The sequence below is a fragment of the Takifugu flavidus genome, chromosome 19, assembly GCF_003711565.1.
Source record: "Takifugu flavidus isolate HTHZ2018 chromosome 19, ASM371156v2, whole genome shotgun sequence".
NCBI lineage: Eukaryota > Metazoa > Chordata > Actinopteri > Tetraodontiformes > Tetraodontidae > Takifugu > Takifugu flavidus.
Genome location: NC_079538.1, coordinates 2,303,158 through 2,322,132, shown reverse-complemented (window position 1 = coordinate 2,322,132; position 18,975 = coordinate 2,303,158). Strand labels below are relative to the sequence as shown.

At 48.0% G+C, this 18,975-nt stretch overlaps 2 protein-coding genes and 1 long non-coding RNA gene across 6 annotated transcripts; 2 read left to right on the top strand and 1 right to left on the bottom strand.

Annotated features, from left to right (window-relative positions):
* Positions 1–2,166: 2,166 nt before the first annotated feature.
* LOC130515994 (creatine kinase B-type) lies at positions 2,167–6,438 on the top strand. The gene is made up of 8 exons (XM_057016715.1): positions 2,167–2,408; positions 3,583–3,795; positions 4,273–4,427; positions 4,506–4,638; positions 5,251–5,422; positions 5,493–5,616; positions 5,708–5,897; positions 6,052–6,438. The coding sequence occupies exons 2-8, from the start codon at positions 3,603–3,605 to the stop codon at positions 6,228–6,230; spliced, it is 1,146 nt and encodes a 381-aa protein (XP_056872695.1). The 5' UTR covers positions 2,167–2,408; positions 3,583–3,602; the 3' UTR covers positions 6,231–6,438.
* Positions 6,439–6,859: 421 nt separating this feature from the next.
* LOC130515993 (MAP/microtubule affinity-regulating kinase 3-like) lies at positions 6,860–14,853 on the bottom strand. 4 transcript variants are annotated; one of them, XM_057016711.1, is made up of 18 exons: positions 14,359–14,853; positions 13,940–14,110; positions 13,791–13,844; positions 13,621–13,669; positions 13,045–13,110; positions 11,142–11,212; positions 10,738–10,794; positions 10,526–10,660; positions 9,978–10,079; positions 9,740–9,859; positions 9,491–9,590; positions 9,303–9,415; positions 9,096–9,231; positions 8,834–9,027; positions 8,658–8,755; positions 8,296–8,568; positions 8,013–8,057; positions 6,860–7,924 (listed from the first exon to the last, which is right to left on the bottom strand). In XM_057016711.1, exons 1-18 carry the CDS (start codon positions 14,407–14,409, stop codon positions 7,555–7,557), a joined length of 2,205 nt encoding a protein of 734 aa, XP_056872691.1. In that variant the 5' UTR covers positions 14,410–14,853; the 3' UTR covers positions 6,860–7,554. The 4 variants fall into 4 exon arrangements, with proteins under 4 accessions (XP_056872691.1, XP_056872692.1, XP_056872693.1 ...); XM_057016712.1 differs by having other exon boundaries at positions 8,834–9,024; XM_057016713.1 differs by having other exon boundaries at positions 13,940–14,107.
* LOC130515996 (uncharacterized) lies at positions 14,819–18,960 on the top strand. The gene is made up of 2 exons (XR_008947321.1): positions 14,819–14,959; positions 18,561–18,960. It is a non-coding gene; the product is annotated as an uncharacterized LOC130515996 (long non-coding RNA).
* The last annotated feature ends 15 nt before the right edge of the window (positions 18,961–18,975 follow it).

Here is an 18,975-nt window from a genome sequence, read left to right as displayed (position 1 = left end):
AAAATGAGAATGATGATGAAGAGGAGGAGGATGATGAGGATGAGAATGATAAGGATGGTGATGAGGATGGTGATGAGGATGGTGATGAGGAGGATGAAAATGAGAATGATGATGAAGAGGAGGAGGATGATGAGAATGAGGATGAGACTGACAAGGATGGTGATGAGGATGGTGATGAGGTGGATGATAATGAGGATCAGGGTGATGAAAATGAGGAGGAGGAGGAGGAGGATAAGAAAGATGATGCTGAGGGTGGTGATGGTGAGGATAAGGATGAAACACCAGCCAAGCTTCCCCAGCAACCAGGAGCTGGTTGACTTGTTTCGGGGAGTGATTGTGATGAACTGATCCCAGTGATTAATCCACATACAGGCGGTTGTTGGTGGTCCCAACAACAGTTGGGAGTTCAGGCTATTATAACGTCTCATCTTCTTTATTGCTTTTTCCCTTTCGAGGTCACGGGGGCACAAGGGGGCACATATGGGTGAAGGCAGGTCTACCCCTGGATGAGACCCCAGTTCATCGCAGGGCCCTATGGGAACAATTGTGGGTTTGGTACCTTGCTCAAAGGTAGCTCTGCAGCGCACTGAAGGTGTTCTGGCACCTTTGCCTAGTACCAGAACAACTTCCATGTTTTGTCTGCACTGGGGCTTGAACAAAGAACCCTCCGCTTCTTAGTCCAGTTCCCATCAGAACCACCAACAAAACATTTTTATTTGATTCCTGATAAAAAATGATAATCAAGAGGTTTTGAGAATGATTAAACACGTCGTTTTGTATTATTATGTGTCGCCACGTCAGACTTAGGTGGACGGCGACTCGGAAATGGCCTGTTGGTTGTTGGTAGACCAGAGGAGGACGCCAGAGTCCGCCATGAAACGGTTTCCATGGTAACAGCTCGTCCACGGATCTCTAATGTGTCCCTCGTTGTTTTCTTTTAGATCATAACAATCATAAGAATCCGCTCTGGTGTGTTAACATACACACACACGCACGCACGCACACACACACACACACACACACACACACACACACAACACACACACACACACACACACACACACACACTGAACTATAGACAACATAGACTGTGAAACACAGAGTGGACACACACTATGGACTAGACTTGACAGGCCACCAACAACTTTATTGAAATCGTAGTTAAACACTAACCCAGATGAACCATCCGAACCTACTTTATTAACTTAATTAAAAAAAAACTTTATTGATATCAGACACATCCAATGTGTGTTATGTGCGCGCGTCCATCTGTCAGGCTTTCTTTCTTTCTTAGTTGTCGTGGTAACGGTGATCCCTGGATGTTGACTTGTCCTATTTAATAAGCAGACATTGAATGCACCATGTCCAGATTTAATTCTCAAACTTTATTTAACATTCAGGCGAAAACAACCTCAGTGTGCGCAGTGACGTCATCGCCCTAACAGATGTGATGGTTTTATTTGATTGTGATCTTGTTTTTGTTCATTTGATGTTTAATAAGTGTACTGTGCTCACGAGGCGTTCACGACCGCCTGCCGCACGTGAACAACACTGCTCCGTTAACAGCCAATAGGAAGAGAGGGAGGCTGAAGAGCGCTCTGATTGGCTGCCGGCACGAGTAGGGTGAGCTTCCGTCACAGCTGCCATCAGCTGGAAACCTTGGAAGTGAGCACATACTCGGGTTTATACTGGGACATACAGGGGTTTATACTGGGAGGTATTTGGGTTTATACTGGGACATACTGCAATTCATACTGGGGGTATAAACTGGGACATACTGGGGGTTTATACTGCGATGTACTTGGGTTTATACTGGGAGGTCCTGGAGTTTATACTGGGGGTTTATACTAGGACATACTGGGGATTATACTAGGATGTATTGGGGTTTATACTGGGGGTTTATACTGGGGTTTATACTGAGGGTTCATACTGAAATAAAGAACAAAGGAAGCTCATCTTTGTTGTGTTCAGATATGTGTGGGTGGTGATGGGGGCGCTACAGTCCTCCGTGTGCTGATGGGGGTATCTGGTTTGTCTTCATCCCTCATCACCTGAGCGCCTGTGTCGTCTCTTCTTCCTCATCTTCACACATCAGCCTGTAGTCGAGGAATGTACTGTTACACACACTCACAGATACACACACGCCCAGATACACACAAAGATACACACACACACACACTTAGACACACAAAGACACACTCACACACACTTGACTTGTGGGGTGAGGAAGGGCGAGCGCTGTCACGTGTCCCTCAGAGGTGTCCCTGTCCAATAGATTGAATGGACTAGAAATAGGAGCCAATCAGGGATCGACTTCGCTTATAAAAGGCCGAGAGCCGCTTTAATCCGCATCAGCAGAACCAGAAAACAGAAACCAGAACCTCCAGAACATCCACGGACACTGACAGGTAGGACTGCTCCAACCAATCACAGCACCGCATCTGTCCATCGCGGATCCGTCCCGCTTCTGAGCTGAGGCGCGTGCATGTTACAGTGATCTGGCAGATGAGGTGTGAAAAAGAACAAAGGAGCAAACCGGATCTTTACTGTTGTTGTTTACGGCCCATTAGCACGACCGGCTCCGCAGCCCTATCGGTCGGTGCGTCCGCGTTCGTTTGACCTTGCAGTCCGTTCAGTCTGCGGGTGCTGCGCATCTTTAGAGGACACGCACCGATCACGCATCTTCTGGTGCGTCATCTCCAACAATGAAGCTGTGAAGATGTTTCCGATGTGCAAACATAACTGCGCGATGTTATGTTCCGATGTGTCCCGCCTGTGTCTCTGTGGGGAAATATTGATCCGTGCTTGCAATCTGAACAGAAGATGATTTATATCTGTGAAATAACGGCGCATGCTCCGTCTGAGGCCGATATTTTACCGGATTAACGGATTAAAACTCGTTTTGTTTGGTTGTTTAGTCACGGCAGCTAAACCATGTGATCGATCCATCCGTGATAAATAAACCCATCACGTAGTGGGTTCGGCTGCTTCTGGTGGACGGATCCATCCTCTGGTCTGCGGTGGTGAAGGTGACCGCTGGTCTGGTGCTGCGTCACATCTCCCGACTGCGTCCGCGAACCTGACCGACCAGAACCGAGCTTTGATAATTGCAAAATAATATATGATTTAAGCATAACAGTCCCGGACCACAATCAGGGTTTCAGTCTAATTTACTTTCCCTCGTTTTTGAAACTCCCTTTCAGACATTTTTAAATAAAGATGCTGTTGCTTTCTCAGTTTATCTGCACCAGAGATTAAATATTTATAGGCTCCTTATATATTCAGCCCACCTTTACCCTGCCAGTCCTCAAAGCGCCTCATATCCGTTTTATTTTTTAGTCATTGTAAAGCCTGTCAGTTAGCCTAGCATTACTTTATGCTGGATGTATGCTGTGGTTTCTCAGATGTGGAGTCATTTGTCCACAGGCTCAGCTGAGGCTTACACACTCATTACAACGAAGATAAGAACCAATCGGATGGCTTGAATTCACCTCTCCATTTTACAATTGGCCTTCACACATTTAGCTGTGACGCTAACAAGGGAAAAAGCAGAAGCTAATTGGTTCTTGATACCATCCTCAGGTCAGTAATCAGACGTCATCATGCCTTTCGGAAACACTCACAACCAGTTCAAGATGAACTACTCAGCCGACCAGGAGTACCCTGACCTGAGCACCCACAACAACCACATGGCCAAGGTGCTCACACCTGAGATGTACGCTAACTTGAGGGACAAGGAGACGCCCAGTGGCTTCACCCTGGACGATGTCATCCAGACTGGTGTCGATAACCCAGGTAACCATTTAGCACCACAAACCTGCAACAACACGCAAGGAACCAGCAGGAATAATCTGCCCTCCATCAACCTGTCCCAGGAACCGGGTGGAGCTGTCAGCTCCACCTGTGGATGTTCTGTCCTCAAGTTCAGCTGCTGCTTGATAATGAACTCCTTAATTGGATTTTTGATTTCTGCTCCTTATCTCCCCACAAGGAGGTGACCTTTATTTCCTGAGCTTCCTGATCAAATCCACTTAATCCTCTGAGCAGCTTCCATGCACAACATTCTACTCTTAATGCTAATGCTAGCCCACAGGAGCACATAAATTGAGTATTACTGGTCCAAACACAGGAGCTTGTGGAACATGATCCATCCTCTTCGAGATGAACTTTAGAGCTCAAACAAACCAGAGTCTGGGTGATTAAGTGTTTTTAAAGCAGTTCGATCCAAACTCTAATCATAATAAACACTGATGAAATGTTGTGTGTCCTCAGGTCATCCTTTCATCATGACCGTGGGCTGTGTTGCTGGTGATGAGGAGACTTACGAGGTGTTTAAAGAGTTGCTGGATCCAGTGATCGAAGACCGCCATGGAGGGTACAAACCAACCGACAAACACAAGACGGATCTGAACTCTGATAATCTGCAGGTGAAGAGCAAACGGCCCGATCACTGAAGCCTGGCTTTGGTTCTGCTTCTCCAGCTCAGTCTCTTGTTTGGGTTTTAGGGTGGAGACGATCTGGATCCAAACTATGTTCTCAGCTCTCGCGTCCGCACCGGAAGGAGCATCCGTGGTTTCTGCCTGCCACCACACTGCAGCCGTGGGGAGCGCCGCAGCATCGAAAACCTCTCCATTGAAAGTATGACATCACTTCCTGCCCTCTGTTGCGTAACAACAGCTAATCTGCTTTATCCGACATTGAGTGTGACGGTGTCCCCTCCGATGGTTTATTTATCGTGGCAGCATCTGTTGACGGATCCATGACATGTAAACGGTTGATGCCAACATGTAGAACATTGAAAGGTTAAACGGATTGTTTCATCCATCAGGTTTTTGTTTTAGTCTGATGGTGCATTCAGGAACACTCTTGGCACAAGCAAAGGGTTTCTCCTTTGTGAGCTTCCATTCAAAGGGAGACCTGACTGGTGAAAAGGGATGGTCTTTATTTAGATATTTTCCCATCATGCTTCGGTGAGCGTGCTATTGAGTGTTACGCAAGTGTGAGCTCTATGCTGTCCTGCCGAGACTCACAATGAGGCTGAGAGTTACACATCTTTCACATCCTAATGAGGCTAAACGGTTCCAAACGGCCTGCTGCGGAAAGTGCACGTTTCCGCCCCCTGTCGGTCAGCAGTAGCAGCACAGATTATTATATTAGTACCTGTGCTCGCATCGGTATGCCAACTTCAGTGTTTACAAGCGGGACACAAAGGCTGAAGATTTTAATTCTAGTAATTGGTTTGTTCTGCAGGTTTGGATGTTCTGGATGGGGACTTGAAAGGGAAGTACTATGCTCTGAAGAACATGACAGAGGACGAGCAGCAGCAGCTGATCGATGACCACTTCCTGTTTGATAAACCAGTTTCTCCACTGCTGCTTGCGTCCGGCATGGCCCGCGACTGGCCTGATGGCCGGGGTATCTGGTCAGTAGAGCCGATCGTGGATCGATGACAGCAGCATCTGTGGTCACCTGACTTGCAGTTTTATTTACAGGCACAACGACAACAAGACCTTTCTGGTGTGGGTGAACGAGGAAGATCACCTGCGCGTCATCAGCATGCAGAAAGGTGGCAACATGAGGGAAGTGTTCACCCGCTTCTGCACCGGACTCACTAAGGTGACGATGCATACACCCACTTCATGTTTCCGGACAGCAAAGGACGTCACATTTGTTAGCCGCCTCAGATCAGCGCCATCTCTCTCCTCAGATCGAGTCCCTGTTTAAGGAACGTGGTCACGAGTTCATGTGGAATGAACATCTGGGCTATGTCCTCACCTGTCCGTCCAACCTGGGGACTGGTCTGAGGGCTGGCGTTCATGTCAAACTGCCGAACCTTAGCAAACACGAGCTGTTCGGGGAAGTCTTGAAGCGGCTGAGGCTGCAGAAGAGAGGCACAGGTATGCAGACAGTCATGTAGACACCTCTGTACCTGCTCACAGGCAACCAGAGATCATAGCTGAAGAAAAGGGAGGAGTCAACCTTTCCTTTATTAATTATCCTTTGGCCTGACGTGACTGATGACTCTACTTGAACTACTTGTGTACTCTTAAGGTGGTGTGGACACAGCGGCAGTGGGTGGAGTCTTCGACATCTCTAACGCAGACCGTCTGGGCTTCTCAGAGGTGGAGCTGGTTCAGATGGTGGTTGATGGTGTGAACCTATTGGTGGAGATGGAGAAACGTTTGGAGGCCGGCGAGAGCATCGATGACCTGATGCCAGAACAGAAGTGAACTGTCACTGTAACCCCACCCCCACCACATTGAAGCCCCCCCTCACAGCAGCCCTTCCTCCCACTGTAACCAGTCAGACTACTCTGGTAATGTGGTTATGTTTAGTTAGATTCCAGTCTTCCAACACATGAAGGATTTTCTATTTCCTGTCTGCACCTGTTGGACTCATCTAACACCTGAAATATCTAATAAAGTGTGTTGGCCCAAACTCACCTGTCCTCATTCAACACACACAGGTTTCACCACAAAAACAAAAACCACTCACACTTTCAAAGGCTGCTGAGAATGGAGGCGTGTGGCGTTCACTGACCCCCAGGAAAGCGAAACACGGTGGAGGGATGTGAAATACTGCCAGGTGATGTTCAGGTACACCAGTCAATCAGAGCAGGGACTCTTTTCGGTCAAAACAATAAATATGGTACAACCAGATGAATTACACACATAAAAGTCGACAGGTGCTCTTTAGCCAAAGTTCCAGGGACCATTTAATCCTTCGAATAATGTGAAAACAACTAAAAGCGGGTGGATCATCAATCAAAAAGTCAGAATCAGCTGAGAGTTCTGACAGGCGCTTAAAGCAGCAGGTTTGGTTGGCAACACGTTCAATAAAAGAGACAGAAAAACCAAGCCACTGTTGCCATAGCAACATGTTGTTAGAGTATTTATTTTTCCGAACCATTCCATCTAAACCACAGAGGCTGACTTGGTGAGCCACAGAAGAAACAAAAGCCTCTCTCCAAACACTTCCTGCCGTCCTGCCTCGGCGCCGGTTCTCAACGCGAGATGCTCTTCTCCAACAGACAGACAGGAAATGCTACGGTCAGACTGTTCAATGGGACACAGGTGAACAACAGTCAGATCAGCTCTTCAGCTGGACAAAACCAATAAGGAAAACTATGTACAAACACGACCCCCCCCCGTTTAAACTAATGCACATCATGGCCCCGTGGTGTCTCATGACAATGAACTCAAAGTCCCATCATCCTTTGCTCCAATCCACCGACAGCAAGTGCAGAAGACCCTGTGGTGCTGGGTGGTGGATGGGGGAGCAGGAGAAGGAATAACAGACAGACAGGCAGGCAGACAAACAAGCGTCTGCCTGCCCTTCTCTCTCTGGCCCGTCTCTTTCTGACCTTCTCTCTCATATTTCTCTCTCCGACCTGCCCCCTTACCTCTGACCATCTCTCACTCTCTCTTTGACCTGCATCTGTCTCCCTGACCCATCTCCTTCTCTCTCTGACCTGCCCCTCCCCCCTCTCTGAACATCTCTCTCTGTCTCCATCTCTTCTGGAACCTGTCACACATCCGACCCTTGCATGTGTGCCTACAGCCTGAGTTCGTTAGCGATCTTGGATGCGATGTTCTTGAAGGCGATGGATGTTCCTGAGATGCGCTTGAAGCGGACGCCGTTAAGGGAGAGGCGAGGCAGCTTGCACACTTCCATCTCCCATTGGACAAGGTTGTCAGCATGTCCATCTCCATGGACACAGAGTAAGAGGAAGCGTTCGCGTTGCTCATAGTCACAGTTGTTGGTGTCCAGGACTTTCCTGATTTCCCTCATCATGTCCTGGGGCTCCATGGATGATGTGGTCTTCATGCTCCAGGTGAACCGCAGTGATCGTGGCTTTGACTCCTTCAGAGGGGGGACAGCAGGAGAGCCAGGCTCCTCCTTGTGATCGCCTGACACATTATGACTGTAGAGGAGAGTAGCAAATGTCACTTTGTACTCTTCATATTGACAGTCTAAATAAGCCGTTCAAATTGGTTTGTCAGCTGACTCACCTGGACCCCTCAAGTCTCCCATTCCTCTCAGTGTCTGACAGACCTCTGACAAAACAAAAAGGGAAGGCAGGTAATGAGTGGCTGCAGAGGAGGGTCAGGATGCCCAGTTTCTACTTAAGATCTAAGCATCCTTCAGCAACAGAACCAATAACACTGAGGAGTTTAGTTGGTGACAGGTGACTCCATGCTGAGAAGATGACGACCCCTCCCCATGAGACACCGAGAGCTGAGGCGGAAGGTCTCAGGACCTACAGAAGGCTCTCTGATGAGCAGCTCTGCATACCTGCGGGTGAGCCTGGAGGTGAGTTTGGAGAACAGGTTGGTGGATCCTCGAGATCGTGACTGGGAGAGGGGTGTGGTGTCATGTGACAGACTGGGTGAGGCAGGGGGGCCGTTGTAGGTAGCGGAGCGACGTTCTCGAAGCTGGCCACCATGAAAGGTGCTGCGACTTGCCGTCCCTCGAGGGAAGCGAGGTCGCTCAGATGGAGCTGCTCCACCACTGACACTATGGGTGGAGGATCCACCTGCTGACCTCTGAGGGGGTGTGGTGGCTGAACTGGAGCAACACGCACAGAAAACACGGATATTAGTAGAAACACCCCCTGATTGGGTCGCACGGCCCTCAGAAGGACCTGTGGACTGTACCTGCTGTCCTTCCCATTCTGCAGGGGTGCGTGTTGATCTGCAGCACCGCGTTCGGTGCAGACATACGTGTTCCTCCGCGACATGCTGGAAGAGGCGCTCTGAGTAGATACAGCACAATAGATACATGACCACCATCATTCAGGATGTTTCCTGTTTTCTCCTGCAACAGAACTCACTGTGGGCGTGGCCAACACCCTTCTCCGTCCCAGGACGTCAGTCATGTTGGGATTGGTGGCATTCCCGAGCAGAGGACTTCCTGTCTCAGCTGTGTCCGACTTCTTGCTCTGTCCTCCCACTTCCCGTTTCACCTCAGCCTGTACTGAGGCCTGACCCCCCCTGGAAGGAAGAGCTGCTGAGGACGGACATGCTGCTGGAGGAGAGGGGATGGTTCACCTGAAAATGTCATCATAATGCACCTTCCTGCTGGTCTTCTCCTACCTTGCTCACTGTACCTCCTCTGTTTCGAGGAGGTGGTGGAGGATGCAGAGCCTCGGTGGTGTGCTGGAGACTGACCCCTGCTGGTGGGACAAACACCAAGCAGAGCGCCACCAGACACCGCATCATTGACCTCCACCTTAACAAACACAGACGTGTGTCAGAACAGAAGTTACTGAGTGAATTGTTACTGTGTTGACGGTCTCTGACCTCAGCCACTTTGTGCCCTAGTAGCAGGTAGGTGGCTGTGATGTCATCGTATTTCATCTTGCTGAGTGAGTCGGCGATGTCATCTTTGCAGTAACCCATCACCACCATCAGGTCTAGAACACAGAGAGCGCCTAATCAAATCCTGGCTCCTGATTGGTTACTGTTCATCCAAAGCTGTCCAACCGCACCAATCCTCGCCTGATCCCTTATGTCCAAATCTGGCTGGATGAAGGGTTTCAGCTCCTCTTCCTCAGAGCCAGTGTTAATCCAGCGGTCCTTCATGATTTGCTGGAACAGAGTAAAAACAATCAATAAGTTGATTAATCACCTGAATACCTGATAGAAAATAGGGGAAAATGTTTCTTTTGATCACACTCTTATGCATAAACACTCTGTATTAACTACTGATGCTAACTGCTGTCCAGATGCGTTCTGACCTCTAGGGTTCCTCGTTTTCCCGGGTTCAGCACCAGGAAGCGCTTCAGTAGATTCTCACAGTCTGTCGACATGTAAAAAGGAATACGATATTTTCCACGCAGAACTCTCTCCCTCAGCTCCTACAGACAGACAGAAGACACCTCAAAAGACCTGCAGATCTTTGATACCAAGTGAACCACCCAATCCTCAGAGTGTCTACAACACTACTGCAGGACCTGCATGCATGGTAATACGGACCTTCAGGTTCTGCCCATCAAATGGTAAGGATCCACTGACCAGAGTGTAGAGGATCACGCCCAGACTCCAAACATCCACCTCAGGACCATCATACTTCTTACCCTGAAACATAGCAAAGCTGTATTAATGTAAAAATGGTCCAATTAACAAACGCATAAAACTGTGAAGCCCAATAAAGGATGTGTACAAAGATTTTATAAACGCTCAGTAATTCATGAGGAGTGAGTCCTCCTGAGGTTCCTGTTAACACGGCTGAGAACATTTTATTTTATTATCTCCTGCCCCAAACTTTAAAAGGTTCCTCCCAGAGATTGTCAAATGTTTTGGGACTCGCATTTAAACAGAAAATCATCAAACAAAAACTGAGAAAAGTATCACATCTTCAAAACTGAGATGAGACTTGTTGAGGTTCCTGAAACTCTGATAGAGACTTTATGTTTGGGGACAGAAGGGACATGGGAAGACAGTACTGGGCTGTTTTGTGTCCAACCTGTGTGTGCCATCAAAGACCTGAACATGTCTCCAGCACCACAGGTGGGTGCACTTACCTGAAAGAGTTCAGGAGCAGCGTATGGAGGAGAGCCACAGAAGGTGTCCAGCTTCCCACCAACACTGAATTCATTACTGAAGCCAAAATCTGCTATTTTAATGTTCATGTCGGCATCAAGGAGCAGGTTCTCTGCCTGAGGAGGAGTCCACGTCAGCATCTCTGCACGGTGTGTTCAATGTCAGCTGGGATTTTTCAGAAGAGAGCTTTTACCTTTAAGTCACGATGAACTATGTGCTTCTGATGGCAGTACTGCACTGCAGACAAGATCTGGAGAGAAGACCCACATAGTTCTGAGGGAGGGGGGAACAGAGAGACAGTAGAAAGAGAAAGAGAGAGAGAGAGAGACAGGAGAGTGAGGAGGGAAGGAGAGAAGAGATAGAGGAAAGTGGGGACTGAGAGAGAACAGGGAGACATTGAGGGAGTAGAGAGAGGGGAGAGTGAGGAGTTAGAAGTGAGAGAGAAAAGAGGGAGGAGAGTGAGAGAACAGAGACATGCAGGGAGTAGAGAGACAGAAAAGTAAGGAATGAGAGAGAATGGAGAGAAAGAGAGGAGAGAGAGAGAGAAAGAAAAGAGAGAGGGAGAAAGAGACAAAAGAGGAGAGGACAGATACACACCTGTCTAAATTTGGCTCTGGCCTCCTTTTCCTTCATTCGTCCATGAGCGACGAGATAGTCAAACACTTCTCCTGCACACACAGGGGAACAAGAGACCATCTGCAGCTCAAACATGGGTGAAATTAAACGCAACACTGGGTCAAAGGTCGCGGGCCGTGCATGTGACCTGTCCTTAGATGATTTAGCTGTTAAAGGCCTTTATGTATAATATGGGAAAGAGCTGGGAGACGTTTGGCTGTGGTTTATAAAGCTGATGAAGATGGTAAAATGACTAAAATATTATGGGATGCTGAGATGTGACATTCACAGTCCTAAATCTGAAATCATGATCTCAGCAAATCCCAGGGGTCAAACAATTCCCACAACGAGTTACCTCTTATTACCGTAGATTATTGATAAGGAGGAATTCAAATACATGTACATGGCACAAACTGTCCACTATTTAATAACTTTCCCAACTCACGGGGATGGGCTTCCATTCTCATCCTCCAAGTGGGGTTCTAGGGATATCCACTACGATGGGCTTCTTGACTTTAAAGTGTAACTCCACCCTCAGGTGTCAGCTAACGTGTGTCTAGGCTTCAAAAAAGCCTTGATAAGGGCGGGGATCATGGAGCAGTTAAGATACAGGCCAGCAACTAACATCCAATAACTATTAAACCTCCAAAGAACAAAATATGCAATGCTAACTACCTACTCCATAAAAACTTGGGTTCCCTTTCTAATCACAATGCTCTCAATCCAACCTACTCGGTTGGGTTCCAACCATAGAGCGTCACTATTACACTTTTAAGACAAACTAGCGTAAATTTAAATACTTTGACTAAAATATTAAGTTGGACCAAAAGCAATCAGCATAATCATTACTTCATACCCAAATACACATGTTCTGAACAGAAAAAGTGGTTTTGGGGTTTAGTTCTTCTTTAATGGTTCGCGACTGTCTTACCAATTGCCTGGAAAATCTTTGTTTCTGTATTTTCATCTACGATCATCTATGAAAGCATATGGAATACATGCTGTGGAAGCCTTCTCTTACAATTCTCTACAACACACAACAAAAAGAGGGTTGGTCTCTATACTCACTTATCAGGATGCCTCTTATGGAACCCTCACTATATACATGTATGGTCTAGTGAACTGGAGCGTGACATCAGAGGTGCTTCACTGGACTGGGAAAAGATTTGAACCTCTTTTATTTATGCTTCTAAACACTCAAATTATCAATAACTCAATCTCAATTCTAACCACAGGATTTGCCCGACTCCAGGAAAAGCTTCCTCGTGAACTTTTGGTATCTCCAATCTGCAGCTTGTGCTTACATGTATGTATAGGCTCATATATTCACGTACACTGGGAATGGATGGACGTGAGGCTTTTGTGGAAGGAGCTCTATACCATTCTCCTGAATGTTCTGGATGGCACTGTACCATGTTCTTGCACTGTTCCGCTCATGAATGATACCACCCCACTAAAGCTGTCCTGCTGGAAAAGAGGGCGCCTCCTGCCAAAACTCCTCCTGCATCACTGCTGCCAAAACGCTGCTGGATCTGTGCTAAAAACCTCCCCATACAGCCTCAACAAATGAACACATATGGGGGGGGGGCAGGAAAGCAGGCTGCTGGAGGTGATGCTGTTCTGGCTGGGCAGCCTTTGGCACAAAAGATGAAGGAACTGTTGTCAAGACTATTCTTATGTTGTTAGGTGGAGAATTAACTCTAATGTCCTGCAACAGTTTCAGAAATCCTGGGGAAGGGGGTCGCCACCAGCTTGTATCTTCTCTTTTCTTTCTTTTTCCGTATTTCTAATTGCAATGTTCCTGTCTCACTTGTGTGTCTTTCTGTATTTGTTTACATTTAAAAATGATAAAGGTTGTTTCCATTGAATAGAGAGACAGACTGACCTCCACTGGCGTACTCCATCACCAGATACAGAGTCTTCTCCGTCTCTATCACCTCAAACAGCTTCACTGTAGACAGACAGGTGAGACAGACAGTCACACAGGTGAGACCGAGTTGGGGCAGGTGTGACAGACAGTCGGGCGGATGTGACAGACAGACAGTCAGGTGTGGCAGGCAGGTGAGACAGACAGTCAATCAGGTGAGTCAAACAGGTGAGACAGAGAATAAGAGAGGTCAGACATACAGTCAGGTGAGACAGAGAGTCAGGCAGGTGAAACAGATAGTCAGACAGGCAAGACAGACAAACAAACAGGTGAGACAGACAGTCAGATACTTGAGACAGGCATTGAGACAGGTGTGACAGACAGTCAGGCAGGTGAGTCCGACAGTCAGGCAGGTGAGCCAAACAGACAGACGGGTGAGCCAGACAGGCAGGCAGCAGAGACAGACAGGTGAGCCACAGAGTCAAACAGACAGGTGAGACAGTCAGACATGCAAGCCAGACAGTTAGACAGATGTACCAGTAAGACAGGTGAGAGACAGACAGGTTACTACAGCCAAACTGTTATTTTACTCACCAATGTTGGGATGATTTAGAATCTTCATTATTCTCACTTCTCTGAAGAGCTGACAGACAGACAGACAGACAGACAGACAGATAGGTGTGGGTTAGAGACTGACAGGTGTTGTGAAGGTGCTTTTGAGAGCAGCCTGGCTTGGTGTTGCGGGGGGATTCCCTGTGCCTCACCTTCTGCAGGCTGGTCGGGTTCAGCTGAGTCTTGTCAATAATTTTGACTGCCACCTTTAAGAAGAAGAGTTTAACTTACTGTTGAACAGTTTAACTTCCTGTTGGAGGACCAATAACACAACTCTCTGTGACCAGTGGGCTCCTCTCACCTCTCTCCCAGTCAGAACGTGTCGAGCCAGCTTCACTTTGGCGAAGTTGCCCTTCCCGATGGTTTTCAGCAGGCGGTAGTTGCCCACATGTGGCGACTCTTCAGCGGTTTTGCCCCGAGCAGAACAGGCGGGGTGAGACGGCTGCCTGCGACTATCCTTCACCGATGTCTGCTGTCAGGAGGAAAATACAAGCTTTCACCAACGGTGTAGGACAAGTAAAGCCGTCAGAAACATCCAGACTATAGTTCGCCAAAACAGCATGAACCGGACTGGCTATACGTCACTGAGCTTTGACTCCACCTAAACACCAGAGGTGTTGAGGAACGACCCAACAGGTTCCGACAACTCCTTCACTTATGGTTGACTTTATATACAAGCCCCTCTATAGGACTTGAGTTCAAATACGAAGCCCAACTCACGTTGTCCACGTCCCGCTCGCTGACGGTGGGCAGAGGGGTCCTGGTGGACATCTTAGCCGGATCACTGAGAGGTAGGCCCGGTCATGAAGACGGCTATCCGAACCTCTCTGATCTTAGCGGACTGTCTGCGAGTTGCTATTCCTTCAGACCGGCTTCATTTGGCCAAGCTAAGGCCCGGTAGCACTGGTACGGGAACAGGGTGTTATCTGTCCCGGCTGCGCCCGGGACGCTTTATTGTTGAGTAGTTTTTCAGTGACATAGATCCAAAGTAAACCGGATCACCAGTTCCTCTTTAGTACGTTAGCTTTCCAGCCTGTGGCAGTCCAGCTAATCCACCAGCTGTACGTTAATGGGACCTGATCTGGTTCGGTCCGTCTCCTGGACACCAGTTCGATTCTGAGAGTCTGTCAGCAGGACCGTGGAAAGATTTTCAGATCCTCCTCATCTTCTGCAGAGCGCTCCTCCGATTCAGGTTCCCCTAGCTAGCCACATCCAAGATGGAGGCCCGAGCAGCGCGAGTGCAGTAACAGGAAGTGGCGTCATACGCAGCGCAACAGATGATTGGTCAGTGAGAAGAGCGGCGGCGTTTCTTGTTGCTGGGGTAACTGAACCGTCGGAGAGTTACAAGAGTCATTCCAGAATTGGAATACATTTCTGTCCGTGGTTAAAAAAACCAAAATATTTACTATTTGACCAGATCTCCGTTGTGCTCCTTTTGACATGTTCAGTTTTTATCCGAGTCATCTGGTTTATCCTTCAAAAAATATGTTTTATCATATAACTTTTACAACATTACCATGATTCTAACCCTGATCTTGTCACCGTTACGTTGTAATTTTAAAAATAAGTGTTGGGTTAAGAATTTTGATGTAAATAATTTTGAATTACTTATTCAGTTTAACTTTTTCAGTTTCAATTATGTGCATGATGCATTTGAGAAAATATTTTTAAAAATAAATGTTGAAATTAGTAAAAAAAAAAAACCAACTGAAAAGTTGAATGCGCTTGAATTGAGTAGAATTCAAAATTCACTTAAATGAGTCAACTATCGGAACCTGCAATATTTTTGAAATATTATTACAATATTTTTGTATATCCAAATAAAATATATCAGAAAAAGTGGACTGGTTGATGGTTGAGCTGGATGAATCACATTATATGATGGTTTATGACCTGTTTTTCTAGAAAATATCATCGTTTAAAAATGTAAAATAAAGGGTCCATCCATCCATCCATCCATCCATCCATCCATCCATCCATCCATCCATCCTCTACCGCTTATCTGGGGTCGGGTCGCGGGGGCAGCAGCCTGAACACCTCACCCGGGAGGCGTCCAGGGGGCATCCTTAACTAGATGCCCAAGCCACCTCATCTGGCTCCTCTCAACGCGGAGGAGCAGCAACTCTACTCCGAGCTCCTCCCGGATGGCAGAGCTTCTCACCCTATCTCTAAGGGAGAGCCCAGCCACCCTACAGAGGAAGCTCATTTCGGCCGCTTGTACCCGTGATCTTGTTCTTTTGGTCATTACCCAAAGCTCATGACCATAGGTGAGGGTAGGAACGAAGATCGACCGGTAAATCGAGAGCTTTGCCTTTCGGCTCAGCTCTCTCTTCACCACTACGGACCGGTGCAGAGTCCGCATTACTGCGGATGCCGCACCGATCCGCCTGTTGATCTCCCGCTCCATTCTTCCCTCACTTGTGAACAACAGACTGCAACAGACTGCACCTAGAAATTCTGTCCATAAAAATTATGAACAGAATCGGTGACAAAGGGCAGCCCTGGCGGAGACCAACCCCCACCGGAAACAAGTTTGACTTACTGCCGGCAATTCAGACCAAACTCTGGCACCGATCGTACAGGGAGCGGACAGCCCGTATCAGCGGGCCCGACACCCCATACTCTCGGAGAACCCCCCACAGGACCCCCCGAGGGACACGGTCGAATGCCTTCTCCAAGTCCACAAAACTCCCATGCACCCTTGTAGAGCTGGTCCACTGTTCCACGCCCAGGATGAAAACCAAATTGCTCCTCCTGAATCCGAGGTTCGACTATCCGGCGGACCCTCCTCTCCAGTACCCCTGAATAGACCTTACCAGGGAGGCTGAGGAGTGTGATCCCCCTATAGTTGGAACACACCCTCCTGTACCCCTTCTTAAAAAGAGGGACTACCACCCCGGTCTGCCAATCCAGCGGCACTGCCCCCGATGTCCACGCGATGTTGCAGAGTCGAGTCAACCACGACAGTCCTACAACATCCAGAGCCTTAAGGAACTCTGGGCGGATATCATCCATCCCCGGGGCCTTGCCACCGAGGAGTTTTTTGACTACCTCGGCAACTTCAGCCCCGGAGATATGAGAGCCCATCTCCAGGTCCCCAGGCCCTACTTCCTCACTGGAAGGCGTGTTGGTGGGATTGAGGAGGTCCTCGAAGTATTCCTTCCACCGATCCACAACATCCCGAGTTGAGGTCAGCAGCACACCATCACCACTATACACAGTGTTGACGGTGCACTGCTTCCCCCTCCTCAGATGCCGGATGGTGGTCCAGAACCTTTTCGAGGCCGTCCGAAAGTCGTTCTCCATGGCCTCACTGAACTCTTCCCTAACCCTAACCCTAACCATAGGCACAAACAACAGTCAGGATCCGTCCCCCCCACCCGAAGGCGAAGGGAGGCTACCCTCTCATCCACCGGGGTAAACTCCAATATACAGGCACTGAGCTGGGGAGCAACAAGAATTGCCACCCCTGCCCGTCGCCTCTCACCATTGGCAACTCCAGAGTGGTAGAGAGTCCAACCCCTCTCAAGAAGACTGGTTCCAGAGCCCTTGCTGTGCGTCAAGGTGAGGCCAACTATATCTAGTCGGAACTTCTCAACCTCGCGCACCAACTCAGGCTCCTTTCCCACCAGAGAGGTGACATTCCATGTCCCCAGACCGCCAAGGTCCCTGCCTCTGGCTGCTACCCAAAACACAATGCACCCGACCCCCTTGGCCCCTCCTGCAGGTGGTGAGCCCACGGGAAGGGGGACCCATGTTGCCTCTTCGGGCTGTGCCCAGCCGGACTCCATGGGCAGAGGTCCGGCCACCAGGCGCTCGCCAACGTGCCCCACCCCCAGGCCTGGCTCCAGGAGGGGGCCCCGGTGACCCGCATCCGGGCAAGGGAAACCTGGTACCAATGTTGTTTTTCGTCATTAGGAAGTCTGGGCTACGCTTTGTCTGATCCCTCACCTAGGACCTGTTTGCCATGGGGTGGCCCTACCAGGGGCATATAGCCCCAGACAACGGAGCTCCTAGGATCATTGGGACATGCAAACCCCTCCACCATGATAAGGTGGTAGCCCAGGAGGGGAATAAAGGGTCCATATTTCAAAAATGTTGTTCCCTAATTCTTCAATTCTAGAATAACCCATAAGTTAAAAACTGATGATGTATTGAAAGCAGGAGTGATGCTGACACATAACAATTATGTGCATTGAATCATTTTAGTGGAAACACATCAGCAGAAAATGAAGAAGAAACACTAAAGAAATTGACCGAAGTTTCTCCACTGCTGTTGCTGATGGTGCTCCCTCCAATTTGTTGTGTTCTCCTCTTGACCCACGACCCCGGCTGTGAGACAAAAGCCCAGTAGACTCTAAAGGACAGATTTTGGTCAAAAGTTACTCCAAGATTCCTCACAGAGAGACTAGATGCTGAGATACCATCTAGAGTGATCATGTGATCTAATCTATCCCTGAGAGGTTCAGGACCAAACACCATGACCTCAGTTTTTCCTGAGTTGAGGAGGAAATTTGAAGACATTTTGTAGGATTCATGTTGTTGCAGTGACAGTTTTGCTATGTTAACAGAGGAAATGTTATTTCGCTTTATTATTCAGAAACCTCACATCAATAGGCTTTAATCGGATGAAAAGGAGTTTCCTGAAGGTTGATCTTATGGGTTAGTGTAAGAAACATGGAAAAAAGTCCCCAAGTTGCGCTTGTATTGGTGATAGAAGAAAATGTTGTTGTGCATAAAAACAGCACTCTGGAAATAATCTTTTCGGATTCACTAAATTTAGGGTTCACTATCTTGCTAACAGACATGTAAATCAGGGGTTATCAAATCATGATTTAGTTTCAACACATCAAAGTGCTTTTACAGCAACTCAAATCAATCTTTATTTATATAGCATCTGTTACAATCAAAATTGTTTCTAGGCGCTTTCCAGAATCCCAGGGCCTGACCCCCAACAAGCAACAGTGGCAAGGAAAAGCTCCCCTTTAACAAGATGATCCGAGACGGAAGGGGGGAAGAAACGGCTTGAAAAGAGGAGGTGGAGGGAGACGGAAACAGAGACGTTACCCAATTACACAGGAGGAAGACTTGTCAGGAAGATGCGGATGACACCCACCAGAGTTCAAAATAAAACAGGACGTGATGAAGATGGGGACAAGAACCTGTACAGGGGAGACACTAAACACTGGTCCTGACAAATTCTCCTCTGGTACCTGAATTAACAACATACAGTTGGAAAAGCCTGATTTTTTTTCTTCTCAATGTTTAGAATGAATAATGACATGTTATTAAAATTTGCACTAAATAAATGTCTGTCAAGGCCACCTGGGTTTCTTT

Bases quoted from the DNA above. Each gene is read 5' to 3' on its own strand.
- LOC130515993 (XM_057016711.1), bottom strand. From the start codon at position 14,409: ATGTCCACCAGGACCCCTCTGCCCACCGTCAGCGAGCGGGACGTGGAC. The intron at 14,111-14,358 runs GTGAGTTGGGCT...TCCTCCTGACAG, and splicing joins GCGAGCGGGACGTGGACAAC to CAGACATCGGTGAAGGATAG. The intron at 13,111-13,620 runs GTGAGTAAAATA...GTCTGTCTACAG, and splicing joins TCTAAATCATCCCAACATTG to TGAAGCTGTTTGAGGTGATA.
- LOC130515994 (XM_057016715.1), top strand. From the start codon at position 3,603: ATGCCTTTCGGAAACACTCACAACCAGTTCAAGATGAACTACTCAGCC. The intron at 4,428-4,505 runs GTGAAGAGCAAA...TTTGGGTTTTAG, and splicing joins TGAACTCTGATAATCTGCAG to GGTGGAGACGATCTGGATCC. The intron at 4,639-5,250 runs GTATGACATCAC...TTTGTTCTGCAG, and splicing joins CGAAAACCTCTCCATTGAAA to GTTTGGATGTTCTGGATGGG.